Consider the following 15886-nt stretch of genomic DNA (forward strand, 5'->3'; position numbering starts at 1 on the left):
GGATAGAGTGTCAATAGAGTGTGAGGAGTGAGTGGGAAAGCATTACAACCTTGGGGGGCACTGGAAACTGGAGAAAGTTATGATTTCGGTTTGGAAAATAGATCCATAGGAGAGAGCATTGAAAGTCATTTCCAGAAGAAAGGTCAATCAATTAATTAATCAGCATCAATTCAGTACCTCCTATGTTGCACACACTTTACTAAACACTGCTAAGTGCTCCACCCTCTGAGCTCATGATGTGTCAAGGAGGAGTGATACTTGAATGACCAGCAAGGAAGGGTTTCTACACAGGGTGGCGGTGCAGCAGAGTGGAGGGCCAGTGGCTTTGGAATCTTGGGGTCTGAGCTGCGATCAAATCTCTGATTCTTCATGACAGTTTATTTCATAGAATACTTCTTCTAAGGCTGGCAAAGCACTTTGATGTACATTATTTCACCTGGTTCTCACAACAGTCCTGTACGGGTAGATGGTATGATTATTCCTGTATTGTTGTTCAATCATTTTTCACTTTCTATGATTCCATTTGCAGTTTTCTTGGCAGATATTGAAGTGATTTGCCATTTCCTTTTCCAACTCATTTTACAGATGAGAAAAATGAAGAAAGCAAGTTTAGTGACTCACCCAGGAACACACAGCTACTAAGTATCTGAAACTAGATTTGAACTCAGGAAGATGAGTCTTAGTGTTCTATTCACTGACATATGTGTGTATGTATATGTATATATATATATATATATGCATATAAACATACATAAATATATTTATTTGTGTCACTTTATATAAAATATATTCTGTTTATATATAATTATATAAAATATATATTGCTATATATAAAACATAAAATATTGATATATTTATATAAAATATGTTGATATAAATTTATATAAAATATATATTACTTTTTTACATATTTATATATAAAATTATATAAAATATACATTGCTGTTTATATTAAATATATGCTTATATATACATATTTTACCTATCTTGAAACTAATGTCAAATGACTTACCTGCAATGAATTATTTATATATAAAACATATATTGCTATTTATATTAAATATATGCTTATATACACATATTTTACCTATCTTGAAACTAATATCAAGTGATTTATCTGCAGTGAGTATGAGGCAGAATTTAAAATCAGATTTTTCTAATTCTAAATTCAATGTTGATAGCAAGTAAAGACTTCCCCCCTCCCTTCTTGAAACCAATGAAAAGCTCAGTATGGAGCACTTAGCAATTTTTAGTAAAGTGTGTGCAATATAGGAGGTACTGAATTAATGCTGATTAATTAATTGATTGACCTTTCTCCTGGAAATGGCTTTTAAATGCTCTCTCCTATGTATTTACTTTCCAAAATGAAACCCCTTTTCTTTATATATTTGTCCCATTAGAAAATAAGCACCCTGAGGTGAATCACTGTCTAGATTTTGTATTTGATTCCCCAACCTTTATCACAGTGCCCAGGGTATAAAAAGGCACTTAATAAATGATTTTTCCTTCACTCATTTGTCCATTCAACTTAGAGAATATTAAAATAAAGGACAAGTCAGGAGTTCCAAAATCAGTTTGGTTTGAATGGGGATAGAGAGTTTGGTTCAGAGGAGGATGAAGAGCAAATAAGGAAATTTTATATCTGAAGAATTTAGTGAAATAACAAACTACATTGAAAAGTTCAAAGTATGGTAAATGTGGAAATATGTTTAGAAGAATTGCATGTTTAATCTATAATGGATTACTTGCTGTCTAGAGAGGGGGGTGGAAGAAAGGGAGAGAGAAAAATTTGGAACACAAGGTTTGCAGGGGTGAATATTGAAAATTATCTTTGCATATATTTTGAAAATAAAAAGATATTAATTTTTTTGAAAATGCAAAGTGCTACATAAATGTCATAAGTTCATTTCAAACTAGGGTTTGGAGGCTGGGAAGTGGATGGGGAAGTAGAGTATGCAAAAGGACCTTGAAGTAAGGGAGATGGACAGAGATATTGAGACCAATGGATTGTCTCTAAAGCTAATCAATGGCCTTCATACCTACCCAAGGTATTTATGTTTGCCTTGTCCATAAATAGTTTAAGCCCAGATAATCGTCACTGCTTGTTCTGTAAAGTAGTTTCTGTTTAGTTCAGAAAAAAAAAATGAAACAAAACAAAAACAAAAACAAAACCAGGCCTAAGAGTGAATTGCTCTCGTAAGGACTTTCTACAATGTAGATGGAGGCCACAAAACATAAATGGAGAAGGAGTAGAAGGAAAAAGGAGAACCATTATGTTCCCATGGTCATAGTTTCAGGAGACATCCTCCAAGACCTAGATGACGACAGGAAACTTCATAACTAGACAGATGTATTACTATCATGAAAGGTATTTCTGTGTATAGAAAAAGAATCCATCCACAAAGGAGTTCAGGTCATCGTAAAAGTCCACTTAGTGCTTAAAGTATCCAACAATGGCCTGACGGATCTGTAATGTACAATTTTAAGATGAAAAGTCCTAACTACATTGACGGGGTTGGTTTGGTTGCTATATAACAAATGTGGTCCTAATTGGAGAATAGAAATGAAAGGCTGCAAATCTAACCTATAAAGTCCAGCAGTGGTGTTGTTTCTTGGCCCCAAGCCTAGGGGAAAATTTGTAGGTGAATAGGACATAAAAGGAAGTCAACACTATAACAGTTATAGTTCCATTAGTTAGAAAGACAATACTTGAAGGGAAAGTGGTTTTAACATGTTTAGAAGGCACAAATTTATTCTGTGTTTTATGCCTAAGCATTCTAGAATCATATCAAAACAACTCTTCCTTTCTTGGAACCTCTCTACTACCTTCCATCTCCTCATTCCCCTCTCACTAAATATTATATTCTCATGATATTCTAGTTAACCACACCCACTTTCATTCTGGCACCCCGCTGGGGCCATCTGAAGAACTGAGCCACTTTTCTTTTGTTATATCCTGAACCAAAATTTATCTGTCCTCTAACTCACAAAGATTTTCAACAAATTGTGTGTGTGTGTGTGTGTGTGTGTGTGTGTGTGTGTGTCATGGACTCCTTGCACCATTGTATGAATCCTATAAAAGCCTTCTCAGAATAAAATCTTAATTCCATAAAATTAAAGTCATCAGGTGAACAAAGGAAAGCAATTATATTGAAAGATCATGAAAATATTTTTAAAGAAAACAAATTCATGGACATAAAATTAAAAACTCTTTAGACTTACAAATGATTGCTTTGCTATTTTTTCATAAACTAATTCAAACTAAAGTATTGATGGTTTGATATGCTACCCCATGGGGGTTATTTGCATTTTATAATGGCTTAACTTATAAGAATGAATTTTTAGTTGTGAAAGCTTAATTGGAGAATAGAAATGAAAGGCTGCTATCCAAAACTGTAAGGACTAGCAATGGCATTTCTCAGCCCCAAATCTAAGGGAGAATCCACTGGTCTCACCTTCCAACAACTCCACCCTAAAGGCTTAATAAGGAAATATTGTTTATCTTTGATAAAAATGACAAGGTGGGTATGACTTAAAAGGTGGGTATGACTTAGAAGCCCTCCTTTTACATATAAATGTATATGTTCTTGTTTTCTAGCCCAGTCAAGATGTCTAGTCCACAAAGGAAAGTCAATACTATAGCAGTTATAACTATGTTCAGAACCAACAATATTGGTCAGAAGAACAATAGTTGAAGGGAAATTAGCTGAGGATGGGGCTCCTTTTTCCTTGTCCTCCATTCATGCATGATGTTGACTCTCAAAGTCATAAGAAACCTGTTTTCCAACACATAAGATCTTCATAAAAACGTGAGTTCCTTACTTCTTCCTGACAATTTTGGACTATGATGTTTCAGGAAGCTACATAATCATGATGTGTCCCCTCCAAGAATACATTATTTATGTAAATGTTAATAGCATTGTAAATGTTAATTTTAATGCAATTCTGTCCTCCAAATTTCATCCCTGTGGGTCCTGCTCTCTGGTACAGATGAAAAGACTCCCTTGACTTAATAGAGGGTAGGTTTCTATGGTCAAAAAATATAATAAATCATGACCTGTTAATTATCTCGGGTCATGAGCCTCAATGACCTTAGAAGTACTGGTCCTCCGGTGACAAACATAACGTGATCTGGCCATCACTAAGACTGGGCTAAAATATTATTCTTGTCCAACAGTTTTCTCTCCGCTGGTCTAACCTTCCGATAACTCCACCCTAAGCCAAATCAGTAGAGGATTAATAGGGAAACGTTGCTCATCTTTAGTAAAAAATGGGTCCCTCTCCTAGGGCAGCCTTGACAAGATGGCTATGACTTAGAAATAAGAAGTGTCCCTCGTCACACAGGTGTGTGCTCTTGTTTTCTAGCCCGGTCAAAAAGTCTGGTGATGGGAGAGCAAAGCGGATCCCCGGCGCGGCCAGCTTCCCCCATCCTGTCGGAGCGAGCGCTGAAGTCCGGCTGGCTAAAGAAACAGAGGAGTATAATGAAAAACTGGCAGCAGCGCTGGTTCGTGTTACGCGGGGACCAGCTCTTTTATTACAAGGATGAGGAAGAAACCAAACCACAGGTGAGAAGGCGGACTTACCGCGGAGGCGGAACCGCAGGGACGGCCCAGAGCACAGGCAGCCGGGAACCCTGGCAAGTCTCACCATCTTCCTGCCCGTGCTGAAAGTGTTGTCGGCACATTTCAGTGGGGGGGACAGGAGAGGAGGGGAGGGGAAGGAGAGGAAAGGGGAGGGAAGGGGAGGAAGACAAGGGAAGGGAGGGGAGGGGAGACAAGGAGAAAGAAAAGGAGAACAAGGGAGAGGAAAGAAGGGGAGGGGAAAAAGACAAGGGAAGAGAAGGGAGAAGAAGGGAAAGAGAACAAGGAAGGGGAGGGGAAAGGAGGGGAGGGGGGGAAAGGGGAGGGGAAGAAGACAGTGGAAGGGAGGGGGCAGACAATGGAAGGGAGGGGAGGCAAGGAGAAAGGAGGAGAGCAAGGGAGAGGAGAGAAGGGTTGGGGAGGAAGACAAGGGAAGGGAAGGGAAGAAGACAAGGGAAGTGAGGGGAGGAAGAAAAGAGAAGGGAGGGGAGGATAAGGGAAAGGAGACCAAGGGAGGGGAGGAAGACAACAGAAGGGAGGGGAGAAAGACAGCAGAAGGGAGGAGAAAGAAAAGGAGAACCACGGAGGGGAGATAAGGAAGACAAGGGAAGGGAGGGCAGGAGAGGAGAAGGGAAAGAAGAAAAGAGAGGGAGGGAAAGGGAAGAGAAAAAAAAAGGAGAACAAGGGAGGGGATGGGAAGGGAGGGAGAGAAGGAGATAGAAAAGGGGAACAAAGGAAAGGGAGGAGAGGAGAGGAAAAAGAAAAGAACAAGGGAGGGAGAAGGGAAAGGAGAACTGGAAAAGGGGAGAAGGAGAAATAAAAGAGCAAAAGAGGAGAGGGGAGGTGACTTTCTCTACTGTGAATATTTGAAAACTAGTCTTCAGAAGAGCCATATAGTGTTAGAAAAAACAGGAAGGAGAAGAAAGAGATAAACAAATAGTAGAGCAGCATGATTATGAAAAGTTTCCCTAAATGTTTTGTCTGTTTGATTTTAATTTGGGTTTTGGCATCTAGTGTTTCATTCATGCCATGAATATATGCCTGATTGTTGTTAATCTGCTGAGGTCTTGGGACACATTGAACCAATGATGCATGATGAATTGGTATTAGATTGTCTTTTTTAAAAAAAGTCTTCAGCACTAATTATCTTAATATCATTGTGTTGTTTTCTCCAAAGCTGTGTGTTGGAGGAGGAGGTTTTCCTGAAGGGCTTTAACCCCACCTAAGGGTATACTTCTGACTATGATATCACTTAGCACAAGAAAAACTATTCCTAGTGAGGGGGAAAAAATCAAAAAAGGATCTACCATGGGTTTGCTTCTCTTCCAGGAGTAGTCAAGTCATTGACCAATTAGCAAAAGATGAGTGACTTTTCAAAGTGACTTTCATTCACTGCATATTCCACTGAGTACATTTATTATTAATAATGCAGGCTATTTCAATACATTGTTCATCCCAACAAAATGCATTAATAAATTACATTTATTTATATAATAAAATAGATAGCATATGATTATATCAAATAATTAAAATGTTTATTTGTATAACGAAAAAATTTACCAGACCAGCAATTTTTTTCAGTATGATAGAAAGAAATAACATCTCACATTTACATGGTGCTTTAAGGTTTCCAAAGTACTTTTATAAATCTTATTTCATTTTATCCTCACAATAATCCCCATTTTATAGATGAGCAAACAGGCAGACAGAAATTAAATAATTACTTAGGGTCCCCCTACTAAGTGTCTCCAATTTTCCTCCACCAATACCAATCAATAACTGCTCTGTAATTTATGGGAATAATAAGTTATCTGGGACACTTAGAATAGCCCAAAGTCAAGCTGCCAGTATGTTTCAAAAGTGGGACTTGAATCTAGGTCTTCCAGACTCTGAGGCCAGCTTTCTATGCACCATGTTATGCTGCTTTTCACCAATAAAACATAATGGAATATTATCGACAGGTCCATAAAATTTAGGGCCAGAAAAGATCTTGGAAATGATCCAGTCCAACTGTCTGGATTTCAATAATTTGCCTGAGATCATATTGGCAAATAGTATCTGGCATTATATACAGTAGTAAAAACTTTAAAGCTTGCAAATACATACTTTTTGTCATTTGATCCTTTCAACAACCCAATGAGATAGGTAGCACAAGTAATATTATTCCCATTTTACAGATAAGAATGCTGAGACTCAGATACTTGCCTAAGGATATCCAACCAGAGACAATATTTGAATCCATCCCATACTCTTTCCACTGTCTACATTGCCCCTCCAAGAGCTTTTGTGGATGTTGATTATATCTATTGTTATTTACCTATTAGAAATTAAAATTTATTTAAGAATAACTTTGAGCAACTAAGTCATTTTGATTATTAAAAATATCCAAATTAAGTACAAAGGATATATGAAAGAAGATGCTATCTGCATCCACAGAAATAACTGACATAGAAGTATGTATAGAATGTTTTTGCATATATAAACATATGTATGTGTGTGTGTTTATATATCTACAAATATACATATATATTGGTGCTTAATGGTAGCTATTTCTAAGCAGAAAGTAAGGGAAGAAAAGAAACTTAGATGATAGCTTTGTTATATTTTTAAAAGGAATAGTAGGTTGTACATAATAGATATGCAGTTTTATGTGCAATCATCTTTTTAATTATACTATATTATAAAAGTGCTTGTTTTAGTTTATAAATTAATTTTTAAAAGAATAAAAGAAATCAAAATGTCTTAATATTATTATGAAAATAGATTTGATCTCCCAAATCTCCCAAATGAAAGGGTCTTAGGGTGCTTTAAGAATCATTGCCCCAGAGAAAGACAGTCCCAGATAACTATTCCAGATTTGGAGATTCATGCTTTTTTCCACATCATCAAGAGCTGCACATCAGTCATTTTCCACTTTCTAGTAATACTTAAAGATCAATATATAGTCTGATACTTGACCGATTTCCTCCACTTTTCATCATGCTTTTTCATATTATGCAAGTAATTAGTTCATATGACACATCACTAATGAATGCCAACTGCTGGTTACAAGAGCACACGTGCTCACGTCTTTATCCATAACTATAAATGCCAAATAAAAATTCAATACATTTTATTTAAATACTGTCCATGCAGCTTTCTTCAGGCAGCTGGGATTACAGTGTGATTTTTGTAAAATTACTGCTATACCTGCACTCAGGAGATCTTGGTTAAAATTTTAGATCATCAATCTAGTGATAGATTTATCAGTTGTAGACTAGACCTTCTCTGAGCATCTTCATTTCTGAATCTCTGAGATTCTTCATTTCTAAAATAGGGATGCTCAGATTAGCATCTCTGAACTCTAACAGTCAGCCAAAATATTGTAAATATATCCCTAAGCTTGGAGTGGAATGTCTCGAATTCTGATTCCAGATCTGCCATTCACCATGTGTGACCTTGGCAAGTGTCTAAGCCCAATTTTTTTATTTGCAAATCAAAGGTGCAAACCAGACCTTTCAGGGAATTTTCATTTCTAAATCTAGAATCTGATGGCCTTATGATCTTGGTCCTCATAGGATCTCCGCAAATGAGTTCTAGGGATTCAAAGTATAGGAAAAATCCCTGACTTCTCATTCCAGCTCTGCCACTAGCTTAGCCCTGGGACTCTGGTGATGTCTTTTAATACTTTTAAGTCTTGCCTTGCTTTTCTCATCTATAAAATGGGCATGAGAACCTTATTCCTATCTATTTTACCAGAAATGAAAAGGAGAGATCAGATGGGATGGTATATCTGGAATAGCTCTGTAAAATTCTGCTTACAAGTGGTATCATTGAGATGAATTTAGTGTTTTGTTCTAGATGGATGCTCTGTCAGACAATGGACTCAGTACAGGGCAAGTGACCTTGTCTAGAAGTATCATGGTTTCCTCTTCCTGGCAAAGCAACACTGTTATTGCTGGATCACTAAATAGTGTCAGGATTTGAGGGCTGTTATTTGTCAAATTAATCCCATTACTTTATGATATGCACTCTCAGTCCTGCAGCTTTGCTGGTGGAAAACAAACCTAATTTCTACATAATTGCACATAATTACTTGTAATGGACTAATTCTAGATGTCTGGTTCCTGGAAAAATTTACAGTGATTGCTGTTCACAATAACTAAAAATATCCATGTGGTTGGAATCTTCCCATCAGAAGGCCTGTGTTAGCAGTTGTAATTGTCAGAAGGAAGTAGGTCTGGTCGTTCTGCTGGCTTCTTAGAAAGGATGATAAATGAGTGTAATAACTCTGTCTATAGACTAGACTTCATCTCCAAAGTCCATTTTATGTTGATTTTGTCATCTCTGTAGTGAGAAAGGTCAGCAGATGACAAGAGCCATTATATCAAACTCTATTTCTGAGGGGGGAGATCTGAAATATGGAAAGGACAAGTGACTTGCATGCCATTACCTGGCAAGAGAGAGGAGGGACTTTATAAAAAGAATATTTGATTGCCTGTCCCTATAGTTCTTTCCAAGAGGTCAGATTTCATTACTGTCTTCAGATGGAATTGAAATATATTTAATAAATGAAGAACTGTGCTTATTTTTTCCCCTGCTCAGGGAATTTAGAGCACCTGCATGGAAAATGTCTCCATTCCTTGAACAACTATAAGATCCTCCCACCTAATTGAATACTAACTAATCAGTCAATCAATGAGCATTTATTAATTGACTACAACATGCCAGTTGATCTATGCCATTAGCCTTACCTATTGTCTAATTTATTTTTTCATGATAATGTATTCTGTCTTCCTTAGTCCGTTAGTTTTGTTTCAGTCATTCATTTGTTATTTTGTCTACTCAATATATACTTATTAAATACCGACTGTGTGTCAGGCATTAGGGACATGGTGATAAAAATGATTCAAGAAACTTGCCTTCTCATGGCATCTCAATATAGGAATGATTCCATTAGAAAAAAGCCAGGGTAAAAATAATGATTTCTATCTAATGAAGCTAATTTTACCTTTTGCTGGAAGGGCTTACAGGAACAATGTGTCCTGTTCTATTGGATTAAGCCTTAGGATAAGACCAAAAGTGGCTGGCATTTTCTTTGTCTTAAATCAGTTTTGATGAATTAAGAATAGGGATCATTTCTATTACAAGGTTCCCAAATCCAAACTAGGAATTAGTCTGGGGAACCTGTAGTGAGAAGTATTGCTAGATTACATATTTCCCCCAAATGGTGGTTGTTAAACCTTTACCATGACACTATTGGATAGGGAGCTCTTTTAAACTTCTGGTGTGGATGGCCAGCTAACCTGGCTCTTTTTTGTATGTACAATCCTACTTAAGTACTTTTCTGTGTTCCTATGTTCAGTATATGATTATCTCAGAAAATGGTTGAAAATAAGGTGAAACAAAGCAGCGATCCCACTGTAGTCTATCTGGCTCAGTTCACATCTGGAATAGTGTATCCTGTTCCCAGTGCCCCAAAAAAGCATCATTGACAAAGTAAAATTCATCCAAAGGACTAAGAACAAGATAGTGAAGTAGAATCTCAAAACTATATTATAATGAGGAACACTTGAAGGAGCTTGGACCCTAAGCCTAATGAAGACAAATCAGAGAAACATAACAGATGTCACCAACTACTTGTAGAAGAATCTTGTAATTTCAGCAGTCAGAGTCAGACAATTTCAGGATTTCTAGGAGGCAGGTTTTTAGCTTAATATAAGAATTGCATCTTGGATGGGCTGCTGTGGGGCTACAAGTTAGAGCCAGCCTGCAGAACAGACCCAGCACTGCTTCTTGCAACCTGCCCACTGCTCCCACCCCTGGGGCACCAGCCTGCCCAACTCAATGGTGTCATCTGAGTTTTTTCAGCCACCACTTCTCTGTCCACCATGTCTATCCCCTGTGGAAGAAGATACAGATTTCTCCCTCATTCTCTTTGCCATTTCTTTTCTCTTCTCTACCAGACAGAACATCACAGGGGAAACAGAACTGAAGGAAGAAGACAGGGATGAAATAATAGAAAATGTCAAAGTTTGCAAATTACAAAGGTCTTTGTAGATTATTACTTACACAAGTACTAACTACAGGGGACTGGGTCTCTTTTTTTTTGAGGGAGAAGGTATGTGGAGTGGAATAACCTTCTGACTGTCCCTTGACTTCCCTCTTCCACAGCTTTTCCTCAGAATTCAGTGGGGTGGGCATATGGGTGTTCTGGCTTCAGGGTCAGAAAGAGGCAGACACCAGTTGTGTGACCTTGAGAAAACTGGTTAACTTCTTTGTATCAGTTTCCTCATTTGAAAAATGTGAGTCATATTTATCTCCCAGGATTGTTATAAGGAACATTAAAGAATTTTAAATATACACACACGTTATTTTTTGTCTGGATTTGTGATTTGACCAGTGTGGGGAACTCTCTCCGGTGTGGAAATCCCTTTATGCATGAAAATCAGGAGCTTTAACTTTGCTTTACCTTATGGTCTTAGAGAGATGTCTGAGCCATTCAGTGGTTGAGTGACTTACCCAGAATAACACAGCCAACATATGTTAGAATAAGGACTTGAACACAGATGTTTCTGTCTCTGAGACTGATCCTCTATCCACTTTACCAAGCTAACCCAAGTCATTATCACTGTGATTGTGCAAAGAGTCTGGCAAATACTTTTTTATTAATTGAAAATTCTTACTAAGGGTATCTCAGTCTTCCTATATCTGCTTTGCTAGCCCTCAGGCTTTTTGGACCAGGGATAGGGGTCTCCTTGCAGTGGACCCATTCATTCCTTTTTATGGTCTTTCTTGCCTTAGAAAAGCTGTTCATGAGCCTGATAAAGTCTCTACTCCTACATATCTCGTTGATTCTTCACAGAGAAACAGAATTATCCTATCGAGGCAGGTGGGTGGTGTAGTAGATAAAAAAGTTGGACTTTAAGTCAGGAAGATTTGACAACAAATCACTTATTAGGAATATGACCCTAGACAAGCCATTTAACCTCAGTTTAGTTCTTTCATCTATAATAGCACCTCCCTCTTGCTTACTGTACTGTGCCGTACACCTGGTTGATGCACATCATCAATCCCCTTCTCCCCATCCCCCAAGCCAACCAGATTACTAAAATAGCTGGTTCTTCCTATGCTACTCCCAGCACTAGCTCTCTCTTTAGAATCCATTCTAGGATGGGGTCTATGCATGTCCTAGGGCTACCGGATAACAGACCCCTGTGTTCTCAATGTCAGGTACCAGGCTCTAACTTCTTCCATCTCTCAAGGTCTTAAATCATGGTAATAATGCTTGGGGACCTCTCCACAAAGGCTGGATTCAAGACACATGTTTTTGTAAGAGGTGTCTTAGTGGGCATGGTAAATCAAAGTCTCCTGAATTCCATTGCCCATAATGGGAGCCTGAGCAAGTCTCTCTATTTTGTATCTATATTTCTTCATCTGAGAAATGGGGTAATACTTTGGCTCTTTATCCCCCAGATAGCATAACTCCTCAGAAACAATTTCCTGGATTCCATTTATCAGGATGCTTTCCACCAGTGTCACAAGTTTGGGACTCTGATGGGGAGGGGAGTCTTGTAGGGTTAAAAAAATGGAGTTGATGAAGAGGAGGAATTAGTAGTAATAAGGAGGCAAGTTGGAACTCACACATGAGTGGAGAGATGGGAGGGTGGTATGTTACTATGTCTCTGAGAAATCCTAATTACCTCAAAGCCAGAGACAGGACATGCCATGTCTGAATCTCTGTGAGCCCATTTGGGGTTTTCTTGACAAAGATGCTATACTGGTTTGTTTATCTTCCTTCTCTAGCTCATTTTACAGATTAGTAAACTGAGGCAGAAGGTAAAGTGACTTATCCAGGGTCATACACCTAATGTGGTAAGATTTGAACTCAGGAAAATGGGTTTTCCTATCTCCAGGGCCTGTGCTCTGTACACTCTGGTACCACCTTGCTGCCCACATCTTCATTTGATGGCCATTTAAATCCTTAAAGATATCTATCACGTTTCCCTTGAGTCCCTTCTCCAGTTCCTTTCATTACTACCATTGACATACTATCATTAACTTCATCTAATAAATGGAATTAAGTGTTACAAACCATGCCCAAAATCTAGCTCTCCATACACTGACCAAAATAAATAAATAAATACATGAATGAATGGAAAGTAAGAAAAAGACAAACTATGACATTGTTTTCAGTGCCAGTGGGGTGGTACAATGGATTCAGGGCTTGGAAACTGGAAGACCTGAATTCAAACTCTCCCTCAGACCCTTATTAATCTTGTCACCCTAGATAACTCATTTAACCTCTCACAAACTCATTTTCCTCATCTATAAACTCAGGATAATTGTAGCATCTACTAACCATGGTTATTATGAAGAACAAATAAGAAAACACATGTAAAATGCTTTGCAAATCTTAAAGTGCTGTGGAAATCCAAGCTGTCATTGCTATTTTCACCCTTTGAGATGTTTTTTTTTTTTATTTTAAAATTTTGATTACATTTAACAAGCATTTATTTTTCTCTCCCTCCTACTCCCCTCCTGGAAAAAAATAAGGAAAAACAAAGCCTTCATAACATTCACTTACTCAGTTAAACAAAACAAATTCCTGCACTGGCCATATTCAGAAGGAAGAGCTCAGTCTGCATCTTCAGTTTATCACCTCCCTCTCAGAAGGTTAGTAGTGTACCTTCATTATCGTTCCTCTGCAGTCATAGCCATCATTGCGCTGATCACAGTTCCTAAGTCTTAAAAGTTGTTGGTTTTATCATGTTGTTATTGGCCTAATTAATCTCCTATTTCTGCTCATTTCTCTCTGCATCAGTTCACATGGGGAGCATCAGGCTCCTTCAAACACCTACCTGTTCAGTAACCTTCCTTGGGACTAATACTCCAAATTCTGATAGAAGTGGAGTGAGTCATGTGGAACCTGGAAAGAAATGAGAGCTGTCCCTCATTTTCCAAGACTAGACTCTCCTGTCATCATATGATCCCTTATCATCCCCATCCCACCATTTTTGTGACTATGCAGATCAAGAATTACTTCTCATATTATTACTCCCCTATTATATGTATTGACATTAGAATGAAGACTAATCCCTCTTTTTACATTTGAATACCCAGAAATAATACCATTTATGGCACCCAGGATGATTTTAATCAATATTTTTCACTCACTTATTCTGATAAACAGAGATGACATGACATAATAGGTAGAGTATTAGACCTGGAGTCAGAAAAACATGGCTTAAAATACTGCTTCTGACATTATGAGCTGGCTGACAATGAGTGTGTCATTTATAAAATGAGAATTATAATACTTGAAATATCTACCTTACAAGGGTTTAAGGTTTCATTAAAATAATGGATGGGAAAGACTCTGCAGCATTCTTTTTTAAGGACTAGACTTGTTATTTCATTGGTACGTCCACTGAAGAAATTCCCTTTCCAGTCTTGAGTGAACCAGGTTTTCTGACTCCCAAACCAGCTCTCTATGTACTGTGCCATTCAGCAAACTTCTAAGTACTATATAAACATAAGCTATTGTTATGAATGGAAGGTGGGTGTTTAAGACCCAAAATGTGAGCATGGCCAGAATCCTAACTTTGTTATTGTTCTTTTAACTTTATTTGTCATTCTTGATCCAGGAAAATGAGCTAGAAGGGGTGTGGGAAGGGAGATGGATAGAAGGGAGAAAAGCTTAAACAGTGTGGTCCCATCAAATGGAAGCAAGTCAAGAATCTAGATCCCAGTCACCTCCAGAAAAATGTGTTTCCTGTTGGCTTAAAGCTATTTTCTCCCCTCTTAAAACCATGAAAACCTCTATTAGTTTTTAGATTCTGGCTCATGAAAGATAAGCAGAAGGGATCCCACAGTGGAATGAGATTCACCCACCTTAATTAAGAAGGAAAACTCAGTGACTGACAGTGAGAGGAAAAGCACAGTTGGAAGCCAGGAGGTACATCAGAGGTCCCCACAATGGGTCTCTGGAAGGTAATTCTGATCCAGCCCTTACAAGGAGGTGTACACCAGCCAGAATGGAGACAGCTGGTAGAGGCCCAGGGTAGGGAATAGTCAATGATCAATCACATTCACCTGTAAGGGAGAGAATGAAAATTCAGTTTCTTAGGGAAGCTGGGGGTTTGATTAAGGTGACTCAGGAGGGCTGAAATTGTGTTGCAGCGGTGCAATATTTTTTGATTGAAGTTTCTTCATAAATATGTATATATGTTGATATATGTATGCATGCAATACACACACATGTGTATTTATATAGGTGAAGGATCATTTGCACGGAAATTATAATTAACCCAAAAGGGCCAATGAGATTACCCACAGAGGGGGTGGCAAGGGTCCTCAAACTACGGCCATGCAGCAGCTGAGGACATTTATCCCCCTCACCCAGGGCTATGAAGTTTCTTTATTTAAAGGCCAAAACAAAGTTTTTGTTTTTACTATAGTCCGGCCCTCCAACAGTCTGAGGGACAGTGAATTGTCCTCCTATTTAAAAAGTTTGAGGACCCCTGGTAAAAGAAAAAGAGTGTTTGGAACAGACTTTAGGTTATACTCACAGTTAGTGGACATGATATGGACATGACCTATGGCCTAGTACATCCTGAGTCCACTATGTCTTCCTATCATGTCCAAAACTTGAATCTCCTCTCCATCATTCTTATAAGGTAATGGGACAAGGTCTATAGGAAAACTTCCAGATGGGGAGGCAGCAACCTCACCATCAATTAATAGGATGATGAGACCATACCTTTAGAGCTAGAAGAGAAGATGTCCAACTCCAAATACTCCTTTACAGAACCTGGGGCCAAAAAAAGTGGCTTGCCAAAGGTCACACTCACCACACCATGTTGCGGCTTGTTTAATAAATCTAATCATTAAGAAAAATTTTTAGTTTTTGATTAGCCTGAGATCCCAGCCACTGAATAAGAACTTCAACAAAAATCGCTATGAAAACTGGAACTCAGTTTAGATAGAGAACTTGTGTCTACACCAATATCTCACATCATTTGCCAAGATAAGCTCTCTAAATGGCTAAATGACTTAGACATAAAAATTACAATAAAAACGTTAAAGGAACAAGGAAGAAATTACCTCTCAGATTTAAGGCTAGGGAAAACCCACCAAACAAGGAATGGAAAGTATCACAAAAGGTAAAATGAACAATTTTAGTTGAATACAATTACAATGAAAAAAACACAAAACCAATGCAGATTAAATTAAAAGAGAAGCAGCTAACTGTTTTCAGTGAATATCTCTCTGTTAAGAGTCTAATTTCTAAGATATAAAAGGACCTGACTGAAATTTATGAAAAT

The 15886-nt window shown here is 37.9% G+C and overlaps 2 protein-coding genes across 5 annotated transcripts in view; one reads left to right on the forward strand and one right to left on the reverse strand.

The window, feature by feature from the left end:
* The window catches only part of WDFY4 (WDFY family member 4), a 486698-nt gene extending 482053 nt beyond the window's left edge, over positions 1–4645 (reverse strand). The window contains exon 1 of one of the 2 annotated variants that reach the window (XM_031956283.1): positions 4584–4645. The gene's annotated coding sequence lies outside the window, so the exon portion shown is untranslated. The remainder of the gene's footprint in view (positions 1–4583) is intronic. The other variant, XM_031956282.1, reaches the window with a different exon arrangement.
* ARHGAP22 (Rho GTPase activating protein 22) overlaps positions 1–15886 on the forward strand; it is a 398531-nt gene that overhangs the window by 86969 nt on the left and 295676 nt on the right. For all 3 annotated transcript variants that reach the window (XM_031956285.1, XM_031956287.1, XM_031956286.1), the window contains exon 2: positions 4366–4565. In XM_031956285.1, coding sequence (XP_031812145.1) covers positions 4366–4565 — 200 coding nt within the window. The remainder of the gene's footprint in view (positions 1–4365; positions 4566–15886) is intronic.

This window comes from Sarcophilus harrisii, chromosome 2, assembly GCF_902635505.1.
Source record: "Sarcophilus harrisii chromosome 2, mSarHar1.11, whole genome shotgun sequence".
Lineage (NCBI taxonomy): Eukaryota > Metazoa > Chordata > Mammalia > Dasyuromorphia > Dasyuridae > Sarcophilus > Sarcophilus harrisii.